Source organism: Trypanosoma cruzi, genomic scaffold (assembly GCF_000209065.1).
Source record: "Trypanosoma cruzi strain CL Brener 1047053516963 genomic scaffold, whole genome shotgun sequence".
Lineage (NCBI taxonomy): Eukaryota > Euglenozoa > Kinetoplastea > Trypanosomatida > Trypanosomatidae > Trypanosoma > Trypanosoma cruzi.
The window spans coordinates 1-17,949 of NW_001849256.1; the positions used below are offsets into that span (position 1 = coordinate 1).

Consider the following 17,949-nt stretch of genomic DNA (forward strand, 5'->3'; position numbering starts at 1 on the left):
CTTTTTTCGTCCGGAAATGTATTTCCATGCGAGTGGCTCGCCTGGATTTAACTTGCTGATGCGGCGTAGATACGTGTTGCGCAAGCGCTCTCGGAGTAGGAGGAGGAATTGACTCCTTGTCCGTTACATTTCTGCCTCACGGTCGGGCGTCGGTAACTGTAGATAGCGGGCCTTGCTGTCGGCAGCAATCCGCTCTGCCTCCATGAGAGTGTCGTTCCAAAGCCTGGGACCGTCCTTGTGCATGCCGCGGGGGCAATGTCGTCGATACGAAGTTATAAGCGCTCTCGTGAAAGCCTTAATGCCGGTGGACTGCTTTTTATAGTCGTATGCCGGAAGTTGTGCGTCGAAGTCCTTGATGAATAAATCCCACTTGCACTTCCCCCAACTGTGGAATATCCTAGGTGCCGAAGGTATGGTATCCTTAAATGCCTGATGCAGCGTAAATGTCAGCATATAATGATCACTAAGCGGCGACACGGAAGCTGACCAATCCGACACAGTCAGATGCTTTGACCATGTCAGATCGATACAGGATCGTTCTCTTGTGCCACGGGCATACGTGATCTCACCAGGGGTGTTAACCAAGGTGAGTCCCGCATACGTGCACAGTTCTAGAAATTCTGCAGCAACCTCGCTTGGAGAAGTCTCCAAGAATGGCTCCCACTGTGGGTGATGCATGTTGAAATCCCCGCACAGCAGGAGCGGCGACGAGGCTGGAAGGCAGTTTACTAACCGCCTGAAGGATTGCGTTACTTGCGGTGGTGGTCTCATATAGTCACTCGCTACAATAAGATCACGGTTTGGTCCAGAGCAACCTGGAACACCACTTCATGGCTGGTGTCATGCTGGGGTATGGTGAGAGATATACGCTTGGAGCGGAGAGTTTTCCGCACCAGCACCGCCACACCGCCTCCCTTGCCGATGCGCGACTGTGCATGGAGCACATAATCTCCAGTGTGCATGCTGGCGATCTGCTCTGACGACTTCCACGTCTCCTGGATGGCTATTATGTCTGCTCCTTGCGCCATTAATGTTGCGAGTTTTGACGGCGTGAGGCAAAAAAACGTTCATCTGGAGTACTGCTATGGGGCCTGGGTTCTGCTCAATGTCTCCGCTTAGCGGTAGCTTTTGTCGTTGCGCGTCACATACGGCACGCAAACGGTATTTATAGCGCTGATAAGCGCCGATGGAATTCAGCAGCGGATAGAAATACCGCTCAGCGGACAACCATTACAAATGGCTCCATCTGGTGCCCTTCCGACCCGCTTGTTCGGCGTCCGCCACCTCTCCGCGCGCAGCGGATGGGCCGCAGGCGCTTAGCTTCATCCCTAGCAAAGAGTGCTGCACCCTGGCACCACGTTGAGGTGGCCGGCTGACCCAGAGCGTTGTTGTAGTCTTATTGGTGGTCGTATTTGGCATTTTCATCCTCTCGTTTGATATCCTTGTCTTATGATTATCGTCTCCTTGTGTATTTTACTGCACCTTCTATTTTTGTGCATCTGACATACCGGTCGCACCTTGTGTGTGTGTGTGGAGACTGAGTTGCCAAACCTGGTGGCTCTGGATTATCGCTAGCCGAACTCAGTGACTCTGGCGGAGCTCGTGTCTGTCCAGTGATGGCTGTGCCTGCTTCCTTTGGCAACGAAGGTCCTTGACTTCTCAAACCCTCCTCGCTGTCTCTCCCACTCTCTGTCTGTGGCTCACCGGTCTCCCCACCATATGGCTGTAATGCACCAGGCATTTTTTTGTAGGATCCGGTTTCCCTAGCTCAGGGCTGGGAGGACGGCTGTTATCATTATTATCGTCTCCCGCCGCCGTCACGCACACGGACGAGCAGCAGCAGCACAAGAGCGCAAGGACCAGCACGGCGCCGCACCGTCACCATCGCAGTCATCATCGCCCGTAGTGGAGTCGCTGGTGTCAGTCAGCTGATCGGTGAGACAGAAGGAAAGGAATGGAACGAGAGGGAGAGGGACGGAGCACAGCGGATACAGCGAGAGAGCGCAGACAACATGAGGAGAGGGCAGCAGGCCCAGCCGCACAGTTCACACACCACGAGACGGCATCCACGCAAGGAAGGCACACAACGCCAGCAGCCACCCACCATGCAGGAGGAGAAGACATCCACCACCATCTCCCCCAGCTCATTCCCGCAGCCCCAGGGAAATGGCAAAACCCCGCGGCCACCACGCAACGCACACGGAGCAAGCGAACCCTCATCCATCCATCACGCGGTAAAAAATTTCCTGCCATCCCGCCATCAATGGGACACGGAGCCCAACTCAGCGCAGTCACACGCGGTGCATCACACCCACAGGAAAATAGACTCGGGGTGCGCTCCCTCTCCCCCTCCTCATGGCCACGGAAGAAGACAACAGCAGCCACACGCAACTGCCAGCATGCACCACAAAAGGTGCATTCAAATCCACTGCAATGTGCATCTTGTGTGTGTGGTTGTGTGTGCCTGCAGCAACACAAAGCAATGAAGTAGAAAAGAGGGAGCAGAGTATGCGGAGGGACGCGCAAAAATGTACAGCGGGGACGCATAACGGAAACAACAACAAGAAGACCGCTCGAACTCATGACTGCACTGCAGCGGAAGCAGCGGCAATTCACACAATATTTATTGAAAACAAAAAACGTCCCCCTTCGTCTTATGTAAACCCCACCACACAAAATAATTATAAATGAAAAAGAAATCGTCCATCACTGTTCCACACAAATTTAAAAATAAGATAAAGATCGCCTGGCTGCCGTGTGGCCCCACCAAACTGTCTGCATATATTTTGCCCGCAAAAGAAAATTAAAAGATGGTTGCGTGTGCTTCAACCGTCTGACACTCCATGTGTCCGCACTTCGTTTATATTTCACGGCGTCATCTGCGTGTTGCTGCTCCCCTCAGCCCTTTCATCGGCGCGTGAGTGCGGCCCGCAGAGCACAGTCACTCGTGTGTGGGGACTGAGAGAAGCACGCAGACATGACGGCAGTCGCGTCACTCCATCGGGGAGTGAGCGCAGCAAAAGAAAAAGAAATCATCGGAGGGGAGAGAAATGCTCACGAGGCCGACACTGAAGGGTGCGCCACCGCATGAAATAAACACGCAAAGCAAAACAAATCCTTAAAGAAAAACACGGCGGCAGGGTGTGGCTGTGTGTGTGGCGCTGCGGGTGTCTGCCCGCCCTGGCCGCAAAGAAACAAAACAAGATGGAAGAAATGTGTGCGCCGCCCCACAGGCCCTCGTCGCACGCCCACACGTCACGGCTCCCTCAGCGCGCCGTTCGTCGCGGCCCCTCCTCATGCGTGCAGCAGGCGAGGCGCACAGGGCCGTCGTCATGAGCGTGTCGGTGGGTGTGCGAGTGGAGCAGTTGGGCGGGAAACACACGGCACCCCTCGCAGGAAGAGTGCAGAAGAAACAATTTAAAGAAGGAAGAGTAAAAAAGAAAAAAAACGTCCATAGTGATTGCCCCAAAAGGAAAATAAAAAAAAGCAAACAGGGAAAAAGTAAATAAAAGTTATTAAAGAAGATAAATTAATTACCGTGTATTTCTCTGCAGGGAGGTCGCAAGTGTCCCACGCGGCAGCCAGTCATTCCTCACAGAGCCGCAAACACCCACAGTCCCAACAGAAGAAACAGCGATGGCAGCATTCCGCTCTCACGCATGGTGCCGGTATCGCTGTTATTCCCCTGCGACACATTTCCGAGGCTGCTGCTGAGTGCCGCAGCCTTTACTTCCTTGTCCTGTGCATGGATGTCCTCCCGTTTCTGACCATCCGTCCCTCCCACTCTCTCCCCATTCTCACCAGTGTGCCCTCCCGCCTCAGGTGTCACGGCGGCTCCATCTGGCGCCATGGTTTCAGCGGTAGGGGCATTTGTATCTGCTGTGGCGGGAGTGCCCACTGACGGTTGTTGTGTTCCATCTCCTTGCACCGTGTCTCCAGCTTCGGCATCCACCGTTTGAACTCCCTCGGACGAAGAATGAACATCCACATTTTTGTTTCCACTGGGAGATGTTCCCGATGCTGACTGTTTTTCGGATTCTTTGGCTGCTGGGGAAGTCGTAGCAATGGACACCGCTGACGTGGATAAAACGCCACTCCCCGCATTTTCACTTTTCTTCAACGGATCCTGTTCAGTCTGTTGTTGCCCACCAAGAATAGACGGAGTTCCGGCTTCCGTCGTAGCTTGTTTACTTGCCTCTGGTGCAGTAACCTTCATTGTTTTTGCATCTTTTGCTTTTGGAATAGAAAGTTTTTTGTTAAGCGCAGTAATCTCACTGTCATTCAAAGGACGGTTGTACAGCAGGACGTTCGTCACCGTCACAGACACGTCTTGGACATCTGAATCGGCTTTTGCACTTCCATCCCCTCCAATGTAGAAGTGGGAGATCTTTTTATCTTTCGTATTTTTCAAATCACATTGTGCATCTCCCAATACGCGCTGACCATTGACGTACGCGGAGCCTTGGGTGCCGTTCCGTAACAAAATTACCACGTGGTGTGCTGCCTCCGTCGCCAAAGTGCGGCTTTGATCCTCAGTGTTCGTTCCGCCACCGCACAGCAGCTGCCACTTCTTTTCTCTGTCGTACGACAGTCCAAAAAGTACGGGATTCTTATCGTCAATCCACTTCACACCCATCAAAGAAATGGGAGAACCCTCCTGCGGCTCACCGTCAATGGACACCGTCGCCACAAGAGTGAAGTTGTAGTTCGCAAAGTGGTACAGCTGATTCTCCCCCTGCGCGCCAACAGGCCACTCCGCCCACGCTCCCTGGAACTTCACACCATCGGAAGTCTTTGTTGCCCCTGCCTCCCCATCATCTTTCTTCTTCACTGTGGCGTTCACCCCGAGGTACTCGTCCCTCCATGTGTTACCAGAGAAGTTGCCGGACAAAAAGCCAACCAGCCCATCCGTGATCTTAACAGTAGGGCTGCAGGCATTTTCAGGTGAGCCATCCTCCTCAGCACTTGAGAGGCACAGTTTGGAGACAGTTTCGTCCACTTTCTTCCACGTCGCCAGAACCTCCTTCACACGCTGCAGCTGCGCAGTCAGAAGCACAGACCAAAGACTGTGTGATGTTTTATCCGCGTCGACCTTCTTCTTCTCGTACAGTGCAATCAACTCATCCTTATTATCTCCACCTTTACCACTTTTGTACAACAGGGAGCTGGCGGCAGCGTCATCATCGGATACCGGCCCAATATCAACAATGTGCGTATTGTCCGTCAGCCAAAGATGGAGTTCGCCCTTTTTCACATTGCCTCCTTTCTCAGTCACCTCGGAATACACCGGCAGAGTAACGAGCATCACATTTCTGTTATTTTCATCACTGTCAATCTTCGCTGTGATGAACCCGCTCCTAACGGCCTTCACTTTTTCGTGTTTGTTGACCCACACGCGCGAGAGTGTCCCGAGTGCCTCCGTCCACGACTCCCCCTTGTCACCGGACTCGTACACCCTGCGGCGGCCATCATCACACGCAGTCATCATCATGAGTTTTTTGTCCTTCCACTCCACGACGGAGGGATCACTGCAGCCACCGTCAGACATCCCCTTCGACAGCTTCCAACTCTTAGCATCCTTCAAGGAGTGGATGATCAGCGAAACGGTCTTTTCATCCTCTTCAGTGCCAACCTGGTTCGTCGTCTTTTTCCTCGTGCCTTCCACTGGGAACACAAGCGTACCGTCCCCCATCTTAACACCCGATCCACCACTGCCAACCAGCCGCGCCAAGGATTTGTGTTGTTTGTTATAATTCCACGGGATAGCGTAAGTATCATTCCAAAAGATTCTTTTTTGACTTTCTTCTTTACTGACGTTCCCTTTCACCAGCACGAGTCCCCAGTAACCTCCATCAGCTCCCTGAACACCAGCGGCAAGTGTCCAACTGTAATTCCCAGCAAGCATGTAAATATCACTTCCCTTAACAACTGTTGTTGGTCGGCTCAAAAGTACTCTCGTCTGGGTTTTGGAATCATCCTGACCCGCTATATGGCAGGCGCTTTTCTCATCAAATGCACATTCCTCCAGTACTTGTGTCTTTACTGCATTTGTAACCAATTCTTTTGATTCTTCATCACTCAATGTCAGGAGCTCCGAGGCAATTCCAGTAAATACTTTTTCACCGCCATCCTTGCACTGCGCCTCGACAACGGCAAATACGTCACTCCCCGCTTTTAAAAGGCCGGGAGCACCCAACGACTCCACAGTAACACCCTCCTCATCCTTGACGTCCTTCCATTCAAACTTTGGTTCAGGAGACTGCCCAGCAGCTTCAGCAGCACCACCAGCGTTGCAGCACATCATCACAACAATGAGAAGGGCCACCGCAGAGTAGAAGAGATGCCGGGACATGTTGGGTCTCTGCCGCTCACTCTCTCTTCCTTCCCTCCTCCCTCCGCTGGATCCGGTCACGCCGCGACGGTTGTGTGTGCGGGGTGCTTTCACTGCAGCAACACGTGAGAGCATATTAATATGTTTGTGTGGGCGGTGTGTGCGTGCTGTTGGTCCTTTCAGAGCCTTCGAATTTCACAGTAGCGATTAGCGTTTAGCCTTGCTTCCTTTCCTTCTTTGTGTGTGAGAAAGAAAAAAGAGGAAAAGGAAGTGAAACAGTGAACACCGCCGCCCCTCCACAGTGAGTGGCACCATCATCTCCACCGCAGTCGCTCCCAACAACAACAACAACTCACGCACACAGGCACACGGAACGAGAAGGAATAACAGTGCACCGATAACACACAGCGACTGTTGCCACCAGCAGTAAAAGCCACGGCAGGTGCTTCTGCCACGCGTCAGCACACACCGAGCTACGCCCACACATGCTGCCGCCAGTCGTTTTACTGTTGTCTCTCCCCGCACCATCCATCGCACATCGCCCCGCACAGCCGCAGAATCCTTCGTGGGTGCATGTACAGCGGGAGGAACACGTCGGCACGTTCAGCTGCCGGGTGTGAATCTGCACTCCTCCCAGACACCCTCAATGCCACACCACATTAGTCAACTGCTACACGTCAAGATAATCATGCCCTTAGCACAGAAACAAAACAAATCACGTTCTCCCGTCATCCCTCCATCGCCATCCGCAGATAAAATCCTGTGCGTGCATTCTCAGCGTTTAAACACGGCATGTGCAGCATGGTGTGTGTATTTGAATGTATTTGGCAGCGCCTATACTTGCAGAGCAGCTGTATGCCACAAGAGAGTCAAAAAAAGCAACGGCAGAGAGAGGCAGATAGCACACACGCAAATTACTCATATCATCACACACACACGTACGCAGCCCGCGGAATGGGTGCACTCAACCACAAAATCAAAAAGGAAAACAAAACAAAAAGCCGAAGCGTGGGACGACCAGCGCACACACTCTCATTGCTCCCGTAAAGCAAAACACACACACACAGGGAGAGAGAGAGAGGTCGCCCACTCAATGCAATAAAACAAAACAGAAACAGTTACGGTGCTCCGCCCATGCAGCCAGGCAGGACGGCAGCGGTGCGTGTCGTGCAAAAGAGAGCACCAACGGGCCTGCATGGGTGTGCATACATATATACAATGGGCACATTATTGTGTGTGCCTCGTGGGGTGAGGTGAGGGCGAGAGTCCATGCAAGGGGACACACACACAGAGAGAGAGAAGGACGAGTGTGTGTGCGGGCGGTGCACGGCTCTCTCCCTCACTCTCACGCGGCCACCACCGCAGCAGCAGCCGCACACGCAACAACAATAAGATGCAAAAAATGGGAGGTGGTGTGTAGAAGACCGCGGTGCTACTGTCGCTGTCGGCGGTGGTCGTTGTTCCTTTTTCATTGTTGGTGAATGATGTTGTTGTGAATTCCTACGGTTGGTTGACTAGGAGTGATGTTAAAAGACAACTGGTGTCCTGACACTCCGTTGATGCCTTCCCTGTCCCGTCGATTTTTGTGCTCGCTGGTGGTGTGGGTGGGTCGCTGGGGTCGGCGAGACGCTGACAGGGCTGCCAGCACCATCTGATTGAACCTGGTCTGCTGTGTTCTCGTCCCCATTCCCACTGCACCAGCTGCTGGGGCGGTGCAGCAGTCATGCAAGAAGCACCAGCAATGGGCTGGGGTGTCGGCCGCATCAATCAATGGATGTGTCCGAAAGCCACAGGAACTTGCATCGACAGGGACGTCTGCACCGACGCTCGGGAATGGGGAACAGTGGCGGCAAACAGAACAGTGCATGCCACCCAAAACATCCGCAAGGCGTATTGGCGCGGGCTGCGTCGTGTTTTAGCGGCGACGGAAATGAATGACGGTGCGAGTGGCGTTCTCGTCGTGCGTCTCCTCCTGCCACTCCTGGCGGTAAACCCATTGCCTGAGTACATTGGATTCCGCCTGAGAAGCCAATTAAAAATGTTCTTTCTCTAAATGTATTGTACTCACATGTGGCGACGGCCGTCCGCAATGCCTCCAGCGGATACACCTGCGATGCACGGTCAACGCGATCCACATCCACTCGTCGTGCACCATCCAACACCATCTTTCCCTCGGAGCCATGAACAACACCGGGCACACACTCCTTTTCGGCCGTCCACGGCATGCGCCTGAGGTGAGGATCCGAAGAAAGTCCCATTCCTTTTGTGCAAAAAGTCATGGAGCTGCCGCCGTTAAGCGCGTCCCGGCAAGGGCAACAAAAGCCCGCCGCAGCACCCACGAATGCCCACCCGTTGCCTCCTCTGCAAAAAAAAAAAAAAATAAACATTGGAGAGAAAAGCGTGCACAAATGCCCCGGCGAAAAAAGTCAGCATCAGTGGATGAACACTGAAGCCGTGGGTGCATGCCCCACAAATGTCCTTCCTTTTTTAACCGCCTTCTTAGTGGCAGAGAAACGACTTGCAACCGCACACACAAGAAAACAAAAGCAAAAGGCAAGCAGCGCAGCCGTTGAAACACACACACGCGTATCGTATGGAACACTTCTTGGAGAGGAACTGAATGCAGGAAGAAGCGCACACAATTCCCACAGACACCCGCAATCGTGTGTGTTTGTGTATTTCCCACTCTTTGGCTCTCGATGCGTTCCTGTGCGTGTCTCGCCAGTGAGTCACAGTGCCGTAGGATGCCAATTCCCTGCACAAACACACCTCAGGACGCGGCAGCGAGGCTCCCCAATAAACACCCCACGGCCATACCTTTTGGATATCTCATGGACCGAGCGCCTCTCGCTGCAGGCCAAACCACCCAAAACAAGCAGCACTATGCGCTGAGAAGTTGTGAGGGCAATCGTCCCACCACCGCCACCCAGATCAGGATGATTCTTCTCTTTGCCACCACACCCTTGAAATGGCCCGGCGTTTTTTCCTGCTGCTCCACTGTTATGGCCACCACTCTCGCCATTTGGCCCTATCACATGATCGCGCTGCACCGATGACAACGAAAGCCCAACCCGCAGCGTCCTATTCCTGCCCGTCTCCATCATCATACAGGCCTGTTTCAGAAGCGGATCCTCGTCCGTCGCGGCGTTGCTCGCAGAGGCACTCGTGCTCCGTCCGCCCTGCGCCGACGCCGTGCTGTATTGCTGCACGCTCCCGGCCCTCCTCGTCACATGCTCAAGGTTCGCAAACAAATAGGCTTCCGGTGTCAGTCTACCGTCTCGGATCAGATGCTGCTTCTTGGCCTCCGTCAACTCGTCGGTGCTGCTCGCAGTCACAAGCAACAGAAGACGCAGACGCACTGGCCGGGGCATCGCCGCATCCCTCGTCAGGTGCCGCACGCCATCCAGGTTTTTCCTGAAGGGTTGGTGCCCAACGACGATGTCTTTTTCCACCTCGCACCTCCGCCAGTCGCTTCTCCCGGTACTGTGCCACAAGCCTCGCGCAAATATCGATGTGCAGCGATAGTCTGGTTTGCCTCACCCGAAGCTCCGGCGGAGCCCGCACCGAACTCCCCAACTCCGCAAGCTTGGCCTTCGGCTCAACGCCATGCGCCAATCCCGGGTGATAAGCGTGGAGTTTTTTCAGCGCCACCGAAAGCTCCTCCACGCAATGCGCGAGAAAACAATGACGGTAGGAGCACCGGTACACATCTTCCCCATCAATTACTGCCGCTTCGAGTCCTCAGCCAGACAATTCCTACAGGTCTGCTAATACAAGTTATTCTCCAGCGGCATCAGGTCATCAAGCAGACACCGACATGTGCGTTGGTGCATCAGCGGCGTCACCGTGACACAGCCCCAATCAACGGTGATCCGCACCGAGTTGCCGCGGCTGTCGGCGTCCCTAAGCAAAATCCGGCTCGTCGTGGTATTGCCTGGCGAGCCATCAAAAAGGTTCTGACAAGCCCATGGCAGATGCTGCTTCTGCTTTGGTAGCGAATGACGGGCACACTGTTGTTCATGGCGTGAATAGCCGCCACAAGACGTGACGCCGCAACATCCAAAACGGACTCTCAATTCGGAGGCGACAGTGGCGACAGCAGCTGAAAGAACTCGTTCGGCACATTTGGGTGGAACACCAGCACCTCAGGGGCGGCAAAGTCTAACATAATGTCCTTCAAACGCATCGCCTTCGGCGCTATCCGAGCCCACTCGAGTTGCTGAGGACTGCGATGCGGGGTGTACCCCAGCGAAAAGATGTGTGAATCCCTGTGCGGGACCGTTGCCATCCAATCCTCAGCCACGCGGCTCACAGACGCATCCTCCACGGCAAAAAAGTAGGGTGCAGGGCCACTCATAATCGGCTGCCGCGGCGTCATGGGGTCCTCGAGCAGCGTCACGCCGTGCTCCATGAGATCATGGAGACGCAGTGAGCAGCTCAGCACAGCCGCAGCATGGGCATCGCAGAAAAAAACTTTAAACGATCCATGAACGGCGTCGAGCATCTGATGGAACACATGATCCCGCGCACAACCACGAACACCATTGCTGGACTCACGCGGCTTCCCTTCTTCCGTCGGCCTTTACCGCACCAACCCGCCTCGCATAATATGTCAAGCACAAGTCACACAGACAATGTGCTTCGATATGCGTGTGTGTCTTGTGTGTGCACATTTCACTCGCACCGCTTTTTGTGTATGTATGTGCGTCTCAGAAAATCTAACAAACACACAAGCAAAGCCATAATACCATCCGGTGGCCCAACATCGGCGACCAACACGAAAGGAGCAGTGTGCATAGGAAGTACCACCAATTCCAAACACAAAGTCAAACGGAGTGGGCACAGCACATGCATATGGAGAACGACATCCATTGAAATGGATGTTTTTCTATTGGGCTTCCAGTGCTGGGTGCAGGCCGCGCAGGAGGAAGCGCAGTCGCCTCGCAGCGCAACGCCGACCACACCGCAACTCGATGGAGTGTTGGCACGGCGGCAGAGGCAAGCAGAAGAAGCAGCGGACAGGGACAAGCAGCAGCTGTCTCATCACCGGGATTCGGAGGCGAGGCCTGCTTGCCTTCCGTCTCGCTGCTTCGATCCCTGCCGCCGAGAGAAGATTCTCGCGGTCTGTCAGGGCATCCCGGACGAATTCCTTCTCTCTGGCGACGGATGCTTCTGGGGAGCAGCCGTGCCCACATCCTTCGGTGGTGTGCCGCGACCGGTCCCAATGCTCTCTGGATAGGGGACGGATGCCCCTAGCAATCCTTGTTCATTAGATGCCGGTGAAACCGTCCTGCTCCACACACCCTCTCTCCTCGCCATCCCACGGAACCACTGGAAGCAGGCTGCCGCTGGTGGCAGATATCGTGCACACCTGCGTGTGGCCACGGAAAATAGCTTTTCCCTCGTCGTAGGGCGGAGCAACCCACGTAATCATCGCCTCGGCCGTGCATGGGGCACAACGGGCGTTACCCTCTTCAGTCACTCTCAGACGCACCCGCATGCCGAGACACCGCAATGCCGCATGCATGACAGCACCGAGATGTATGTTTCTTCCGGGTCCCTCGCATCCGTCGTGTTGGTTGGAAGCGTGTCCAGACACCACGAAGAGGGCTTGTCCCCAGGCATCGCAGACAAATATTCTCCCCTCCAAATAACAGCGGCAGCATCCCTCACATCCAGTGCGGGATCAGTGATTGGAAAACTGTCCATCGGGCGTTTTGCTGACCCTTCATGGATACTCCGCCTACACACCAGCCACTGAAATACCGATCCAACGTGCAGCGTCTGGCATGAACTCCCGCTTTTCAGAACATCTGGGGATATTCACTCATGTTCGGTGCGGAGCGCTTCCTCTGCAGCAGCGCACAGCACGAATTCCTTCATCAGCGCATCGGCTCCGCCATATCCCAGTTCACCCTCATGCAGCCCAGTTCAGCCAATGCGGCCAGCGTCAGCTCCGTGCGGCAGCCGGCACAACCAATCGGTGCCATCCACTCATCCTTCGCGTGGCGCTGCGACCAGTGCGACTCCAGCGTCCTCCCGTCCCCATCGCCATCCTGCAGCTCCATGCCATCAATGTCGTCGCTGTCGTGGTGCTCCTCGCAGCCATCGCGGCAGTCGTCGAGTGCACCACCACCGACAGCGCTCTGCCACACACAGCACCATGTCAGCATTGGCAACACAGATGAAACAATGCCCAGCACGCACCGTGAACCGAATGCAAACACTGCCCGTGGCAAATGGGGGCAAAATCAAAGGACCCTCCAGTGGCTGCACGAGCAGACGATCCGCATGCGGTTGACAGCAGAAGGGACAACTTCATTCTCGAGAATGATCCCGTGCGCAGAGGATACAACGTCATCCTCACAGTGGCGATTGTCATTCGACGAATTCATAGCGTAGTGCCTCTCTGAGATCCAATACTTCCCGGTAGCATCCAGGTCCCTTGTGGATACGTTGATGCGGATGGGCATCCATCCATCCCAATGACGGTGTATGGCTGCAGCGCACCAACTGCTCAAAAAGGGTGCGTCCCTCACAACAACGCGGATCCAATTCGTGCTGTCGGCACGCATAACATATTCAACAAATCGAGGGTACGTCAAAGTGACAGCAAAGCACCCGCTGGCAATCACACCATAAGCACCATCACATGCAGCAGCGTCTCAAACTAATGTGGGGTGTAGAGCAAGTAAGCCATTGATGTGGGTGTTAGGCAAATATTTCTTGGCTCGCTGAAGCAACAAGGGCCGGTTGCGTGGGAAGAAACAAAGAACAGGAGAATACAAAAGGGAAAATTCAGCCATCCGCACTTTAAGAAGAAAACCAAACAATGAAAGTATGGAATGGGTGCACTCAAACACAACACAATGAAAAACAAAACAAAAAAGCCGAAGCGTGGGACGACCAGCGCACACACACTCTCATTGCTCCCGTAAAGCAAAACACACACACAGAGGGAGAGAGAGAGAGGTCGCCCACTCAATGCAATAAAAACAAAACAGAAACAGTTACGGTGCTCCGCCCATGCAGCCAGGCAGGACGGCAGCGGTGCGTGTCGTGCAAAAGAGAGCACCAACGGGCCTGCATGGGTGTGCATGCATATATACAATGGGCACATTATTGTGTGCCTCGTGGGGTGAGGTGAGGGCGAGAGTCCATGCAAGGGGACACACACACAGAGAGTGAGTGAAGGACGAGTGTGTGTGCGGGCGGTGCACGGCTCTCTCTCCCTCACTCTCACGCGGCCACCACCGCAGCCGCACAAGCAAAAACAAGAAGCAAAAGAGGGGAGGTGGTGTGGGAGACTGCGGTGCTGCCGTCACTGTCGCCAGACTTAGATGTAGCATTCTTTTGGGTAATGTCTGTTTTTGCTGATTTTGGTTCTGTCTCACTTGCTGTGGAAGCATCGTCGGTATTTCTATCTTCAAGACCGTCTTGTGGTTCTTTTCTGTCAGGCCTTTGAATACCGTTATCAACCTTGCCCTCCTTGTTCTGGGCTCCATCACTGCCAATTGTGGATGATGCTGCTGTTTCCGCCGGATGACTTGTAGTTCCATTATTCATGGAATCCGGTTGGTCTGTTTCTTCTCTCTGTTGGTTTGGCTCAACATTTCCTGAAGTTTTTTCCGTTGCTTCAGGCACCTTTTTACTGTGCGACGGTGACGTCGTGCTTGTTGTCTCGGTTGCATGCTGCGGGCCTGTGGATGCTGTTGGGTTTGTTTCTTCTGCTGAAACGGTCATCGCTGGTGATGGCCCAGTTGTTATTGGTTGTGGTGTTACTACTTGTTTGACTTCTGGTTCTACCAATGCCGTGGGATCGCTGTTGTTAGGGGACAACCCGGCATTCTGGTCGGTATCGTCTTTTACCCCGTTCGCAGTTCCACCGCCACCACCATTAGTGATAACTCCTTTTTCTGGTGCATCGAGTGACCGTTCTTGCGGAAGGGAATCAAGTGCTTCTTCTGGATTCACTTCAGTCGGCGATGCACCTTGAGGCGGTGATTGTGACTCTTCCTGTTTTCCTTTGGAGTCCTCTTTTTCCACGCGTAAATGTTCCTCAGCGGGATTTCTACCTTCATCCTCATCAAGAAGGAGAGCTGGTGATTCTTCTCCCGAAGCAGCAACCAACGATTCACTTTTACTTTCATGAGAACTATCACCCTTTGAACCTCCACTGCCACCATCACCCTTATTTACAAGAGGAGATTGCCCACCGACACCAGGATCGCCAAGAGCTACGGGACCGCCAGCAACAACGTCACCATCGGTCACCGACACCTCCGCAGCACCGCACCACAGCACGCAGAGGGCACACACCAGCAGCACACGGCCAGCCATCACCATCGCCATCACTCCTGTCACTTGCGTGCAGCCTTCAGCACAAACTAACAACACGTCAACGCAGAGAGAAGGCAAAAGGAGAGACACGTCACACAACCAAGCACCGTCCCATCCAGCAATGAGAGTCACGCACCACAACAACAATTAGTTGGTCGCGGTGCAACAGCAATCCAAAAACAACAAAAAAGAATTTATCCCCGTCCGTGCACCGTTCCTCATACTCACAATGTCACTATTACTGTTATTCTCTCTCTTCAGACCCTCACAGGCACGCCACGCTCACTCCAGCACGCGCCCCTCCAGCACAGGCCTCGGGATCGTCGGGCTTCCCAGCACACGCAGCCGCCATGCGCTCCCACCGCGCCGCAACGTACGCCACCTCCTCCCCCAGTCAAGCAGCTCCGTGTCCTCCACGTCCCTCACAATCGCCGGCATGCCACCGCCGCGCACAACACACACAGCGCCACAATGTCGTGCCGCCACTTCGCCCCAATCATGAGCACAACGCACAACGCGTAATGGCGCACGTGCCCCATGCACTGCAACCACCCGCGAATCAGGTTGGCCGTCATGCACTGCATCTCGTTGTCCTTGTAGTTGGAGCACACCTCACATCCTCTCAGTCCACGTCCTGGTGCTGCAAGAGGCTGCCGAGAGGTGCCGCGTGTGTGGAAAACACAAATGTACGAAAACAACGGCCACCCTCACTCCCTCGCACATCTCCACTCCTTCCATTCACTCACCCGCACACAAACGGCAGCAACAAGAGGGACAAGGCAAATAGAATTACATACCGCAGTCCTTCAGTTCTGTCTTCCACTTTGAAGCATTGTCCACGGCAACCGGTCCAACAGAAAACGTGCGGTTGGTGTCCGTGACCCAAAGGCAGAGCGCAGTGGTCCTTTTCTTCCCCGAGGCATGCCCTCTCTGAGTGTACAGAATGACCTTCCTTCCCTTCCTCAATGGTCGCGGTGATGAGGGCATCCACACACAGGCTTTCCTTCTGAGAGACTTCCGATCGTGCGTTGGCCCACACGGCTGAGAGTGTCCCGATGGCCTCCGCCCACGCTGTCCCCATGTCACGCGACGCCTACACCCTCTCGCCACTCTCGCAGTCGATAATCATGTGAAGTGATCCCTCCCACTCGGTGACGCGGGGATAAGGCATTCCGCAGGGGAAATGTCCTCAGAGAGCGCCCGGGCACTGTCGCTGTCCGTCGAGCAAATGATCATGGAGCAAACGTCAACTTCATTTTCTTCGCCATCAGAGGAAACACAAGCGTGCCATCCTCCATCACAACACCTGCGCCACCAGAAGCAATGAACTCCGTCCAGTCACCTTCGTGAGAAGCAGAAGAGATCAGTTTCGGGAGTGGTTTGGGGTCGCCCCATTCGATCCGTCCACTCCGCTTGCCACCCGTGGGATTCGTGACATCACCCACAAACAGTTTCGGCTCCAAGCCGTCCTCTCTCCAACACCCACCTTCGTAGGACGCATCAGAGCCTCCCGCAGGAGGAAAAACTCCGTGGCCCTTCGTGATTGTTGTGCGGCGGAGCACAGCATCCAAACTCTCCTCTCCCTCCGCTGCACCAACCACAGTGTGTGCCCTCCATGTATCCTTTTATTGACCTCGCCAACAGCAGTGGACCAATTCCACTCAGAGTCGATGTACCCCGCAACAAAAGCAGAAGAAAAGGGCTTACTTAATTGACCACCTTGATATTCGGCATCCATGTGACCCTCGGCGAAAGCACCAATTACTCCATCAGCACTGACGAGAGAGGGTGAAGCAATTGAATCCCTCGTCGTAACTGGAACAATCCCATCCTTCGGCTGCACAGCGTCGTCTGCGGCACAAATAGATCGACTCCCTGCAGTAACCCAACATTTATTAAACCAATCATCGCATCATCAACAGGATCCCCTTCGGCTCGGTGACAGGCGTGGGCCTTCTTCCAGGTGGTGTCGGAGTCACTTTTGTGTTCCGAACAAAGGCAAACTCAGGCCTCGTCTCGGACGTGTTGGTCGCCGTGTTGGATGCGGGACTCGGATCAACGGTGTTGGGTCCGTCAGCCGCCGCAGACTGTCGCCAATCCTCGCTCTGACGTGACGGCTCAGCATTCACTTGCGGCGCAGTTGTCTCGCCAGATTTTGTGTCGTCCTTCCCTTCACGGGGTGGCGGCAACCGACAGATGCCCGTCCGGTCAGCATCGCTGCTCCGTGCAGGCGAATGGATGGTTCCATCGGGGGAAATTTGACGCCACCACAATTCATAAGGGCCGGCGTATTTATGTGTCGTCACATTCATCGTGAAGGCAACGGTGGCCCCTTCCTCTTTCGTTGCACAGCTGGCAGCACAGTTGCTACATGTGTGCACCGCATTGGCCACATGGCACACAGCACCCAGCTCACCATTCCTGCCATGCATGCGCACATCAAAGCCACTGAAATTATAATTCTCATCCTGAGCCTCAGCACTGGCAGCAGAACACTTCTTCCACGCCCACACACACACACGCGACAGCTCAGGCTGCCGTCACTCGGAGCACACGACACATTCACCGGCAGACCACACCCACAGGAAAGGAGACCCGGGCTCCCAGTCGCCGTCACGCACACGGGCAGCAGCACAAGAGCGCAAGGACCAGCACGGCGCCGCACCGTCACCATCGCAGTCATCATCACCCGTAGTGGAGTCGCTGGTGTCAGTCAGCTGATCGGTGAGACAGAAGGAAAGGAATGGAACGAGAGGGAGAGGGACGGGGCACAGCGGATACAGCGAGAGAGCGCAGACAACATGAGGAGAGGGCAGCAGGCCCAGCCGCACAGTCCACACACCACGAGACGGCATCCACGCAAGGAAGGCACACAACGCCAGCAGCCACCCACCATGCAGGAGGAGAAGACATCCACCACCATCTCCCCCAGCTCATTCCCGCAGCCCCAGGGAAATGGCAAAACCCGCGGCCACCACACAACGCACACGGAGCAAGCGAACCCTCATCCATCCATGACGCGGCACAAAAATTTCCTGCCATCCCGCCATCAATGGGACACGGAGCCCAACTCAGCGCAGTCACACGTGGTGCATCACACCCGCAGGAAAATAGTCTCGGGGTGCGCTCCCTCTCTCCTCCCTGCTCATGGCCACGGAAGAAGACAACAGCCGCCACACGCAACTGCCAGCATGCACTACAAAAGGCGCATCCAAATCCACTGCAATGTGCATCTTGTGTGTGTGGTTGTGTGTGCCTGCAGAAACACAAAGCAATGA

At 54.6% G+C, this 17,949-nt stretch overlaps 2 protein-coding genes and 6 pseudogenes across 2 annotated transcripts, besides 7 other annotated features; all 8 read right to left on the reverse strand.

The window, feature by feature from the left end:
• Positions 1-6,060: a sequence feature (areas not merged during assembly with more than two copies in the genome that could not be assigned to a particular haplotype).
• On the reverse strand, positions 3,593-6,466 carry Tc00.1047053503827.100 (trans-sialidase, putative; the record flags this gene model as incomplete). Its single annotated transcript, XM_807514.1, has 1 exon — positions 3,593-6,466. The coding sequence occupies one exon, from the start codon at positions 6,464-6,466 to the stop codon at positions 3,593-3,595; it is 2,874 nt and encodes a 957-aa protein (XP_812607.1).
• Positions 6,061-6,885: a sequence feature (haploid, Esmeraldo-like haplotype).
• On the reverse strand, positions 6,707-7,021 carry Tc00.1047053503827.94 (annotated as a pseudogene).
• Positions 6,886-7,315: a sequence feature (areas not merged during assembly with more than two copies in the genome that could not be assigned to a particular haplotype).
• Positions 7,316-8,281: a sequence feature (heterozygous, Esmeraldo-like haplotype).
• Tc00.1047053503827.87 lies at positions 7,972-8,718 on the reverse strand (annotated as a pseudogene).
• Positions 8,282-13,916: a sequence feature (areas not merged during assembly with more than two copies in the genome that could not be assigned to a particular haplotype).
• Tc00.1047053503827.80 lies at positions 9,102-10,937 on the reverse strand (annotated as a pseudogene).
• On the reverse strand, positions 12,075-12,440 carry Tc00.1047053503827.71 (annotated as a pseudogene).
• Positions 13,571-14,683, reverse strand: Tc00.1047053503827.60 (mucin-associated surface protein (MASP), putative; the record flags this gene model as incomplete). The annotated part of the gene is made up of 1 exon (XM_807513.1): positions 13,571-14,683. The coding sequence occupies one exon, from the start codon at positions 14,681-14,683 to the stop codon at positions 13,571-13,573; it is 1,113 nt and encodes a 370-aa protein (XP_812606.1).
• Positions 13,917-14,851: a sequence feature (heterozygous, non-Esmeraldo-like haplotype).
• Positions 14,852-17,949: part of a sequence feature (areas not merged during assembly with more than two copies in the genome that could not be assigned to a particular haplotype) that runs on past the window's edge.
• On the reverse strand, positions 14,954-15,289 carry Tc00.1047053503827.55 (annotated as a pseudogene).
• On the reverse strand, positions 15,478-16,563 carry Tc00.1047053503827.50 (annotated as a pseudogene).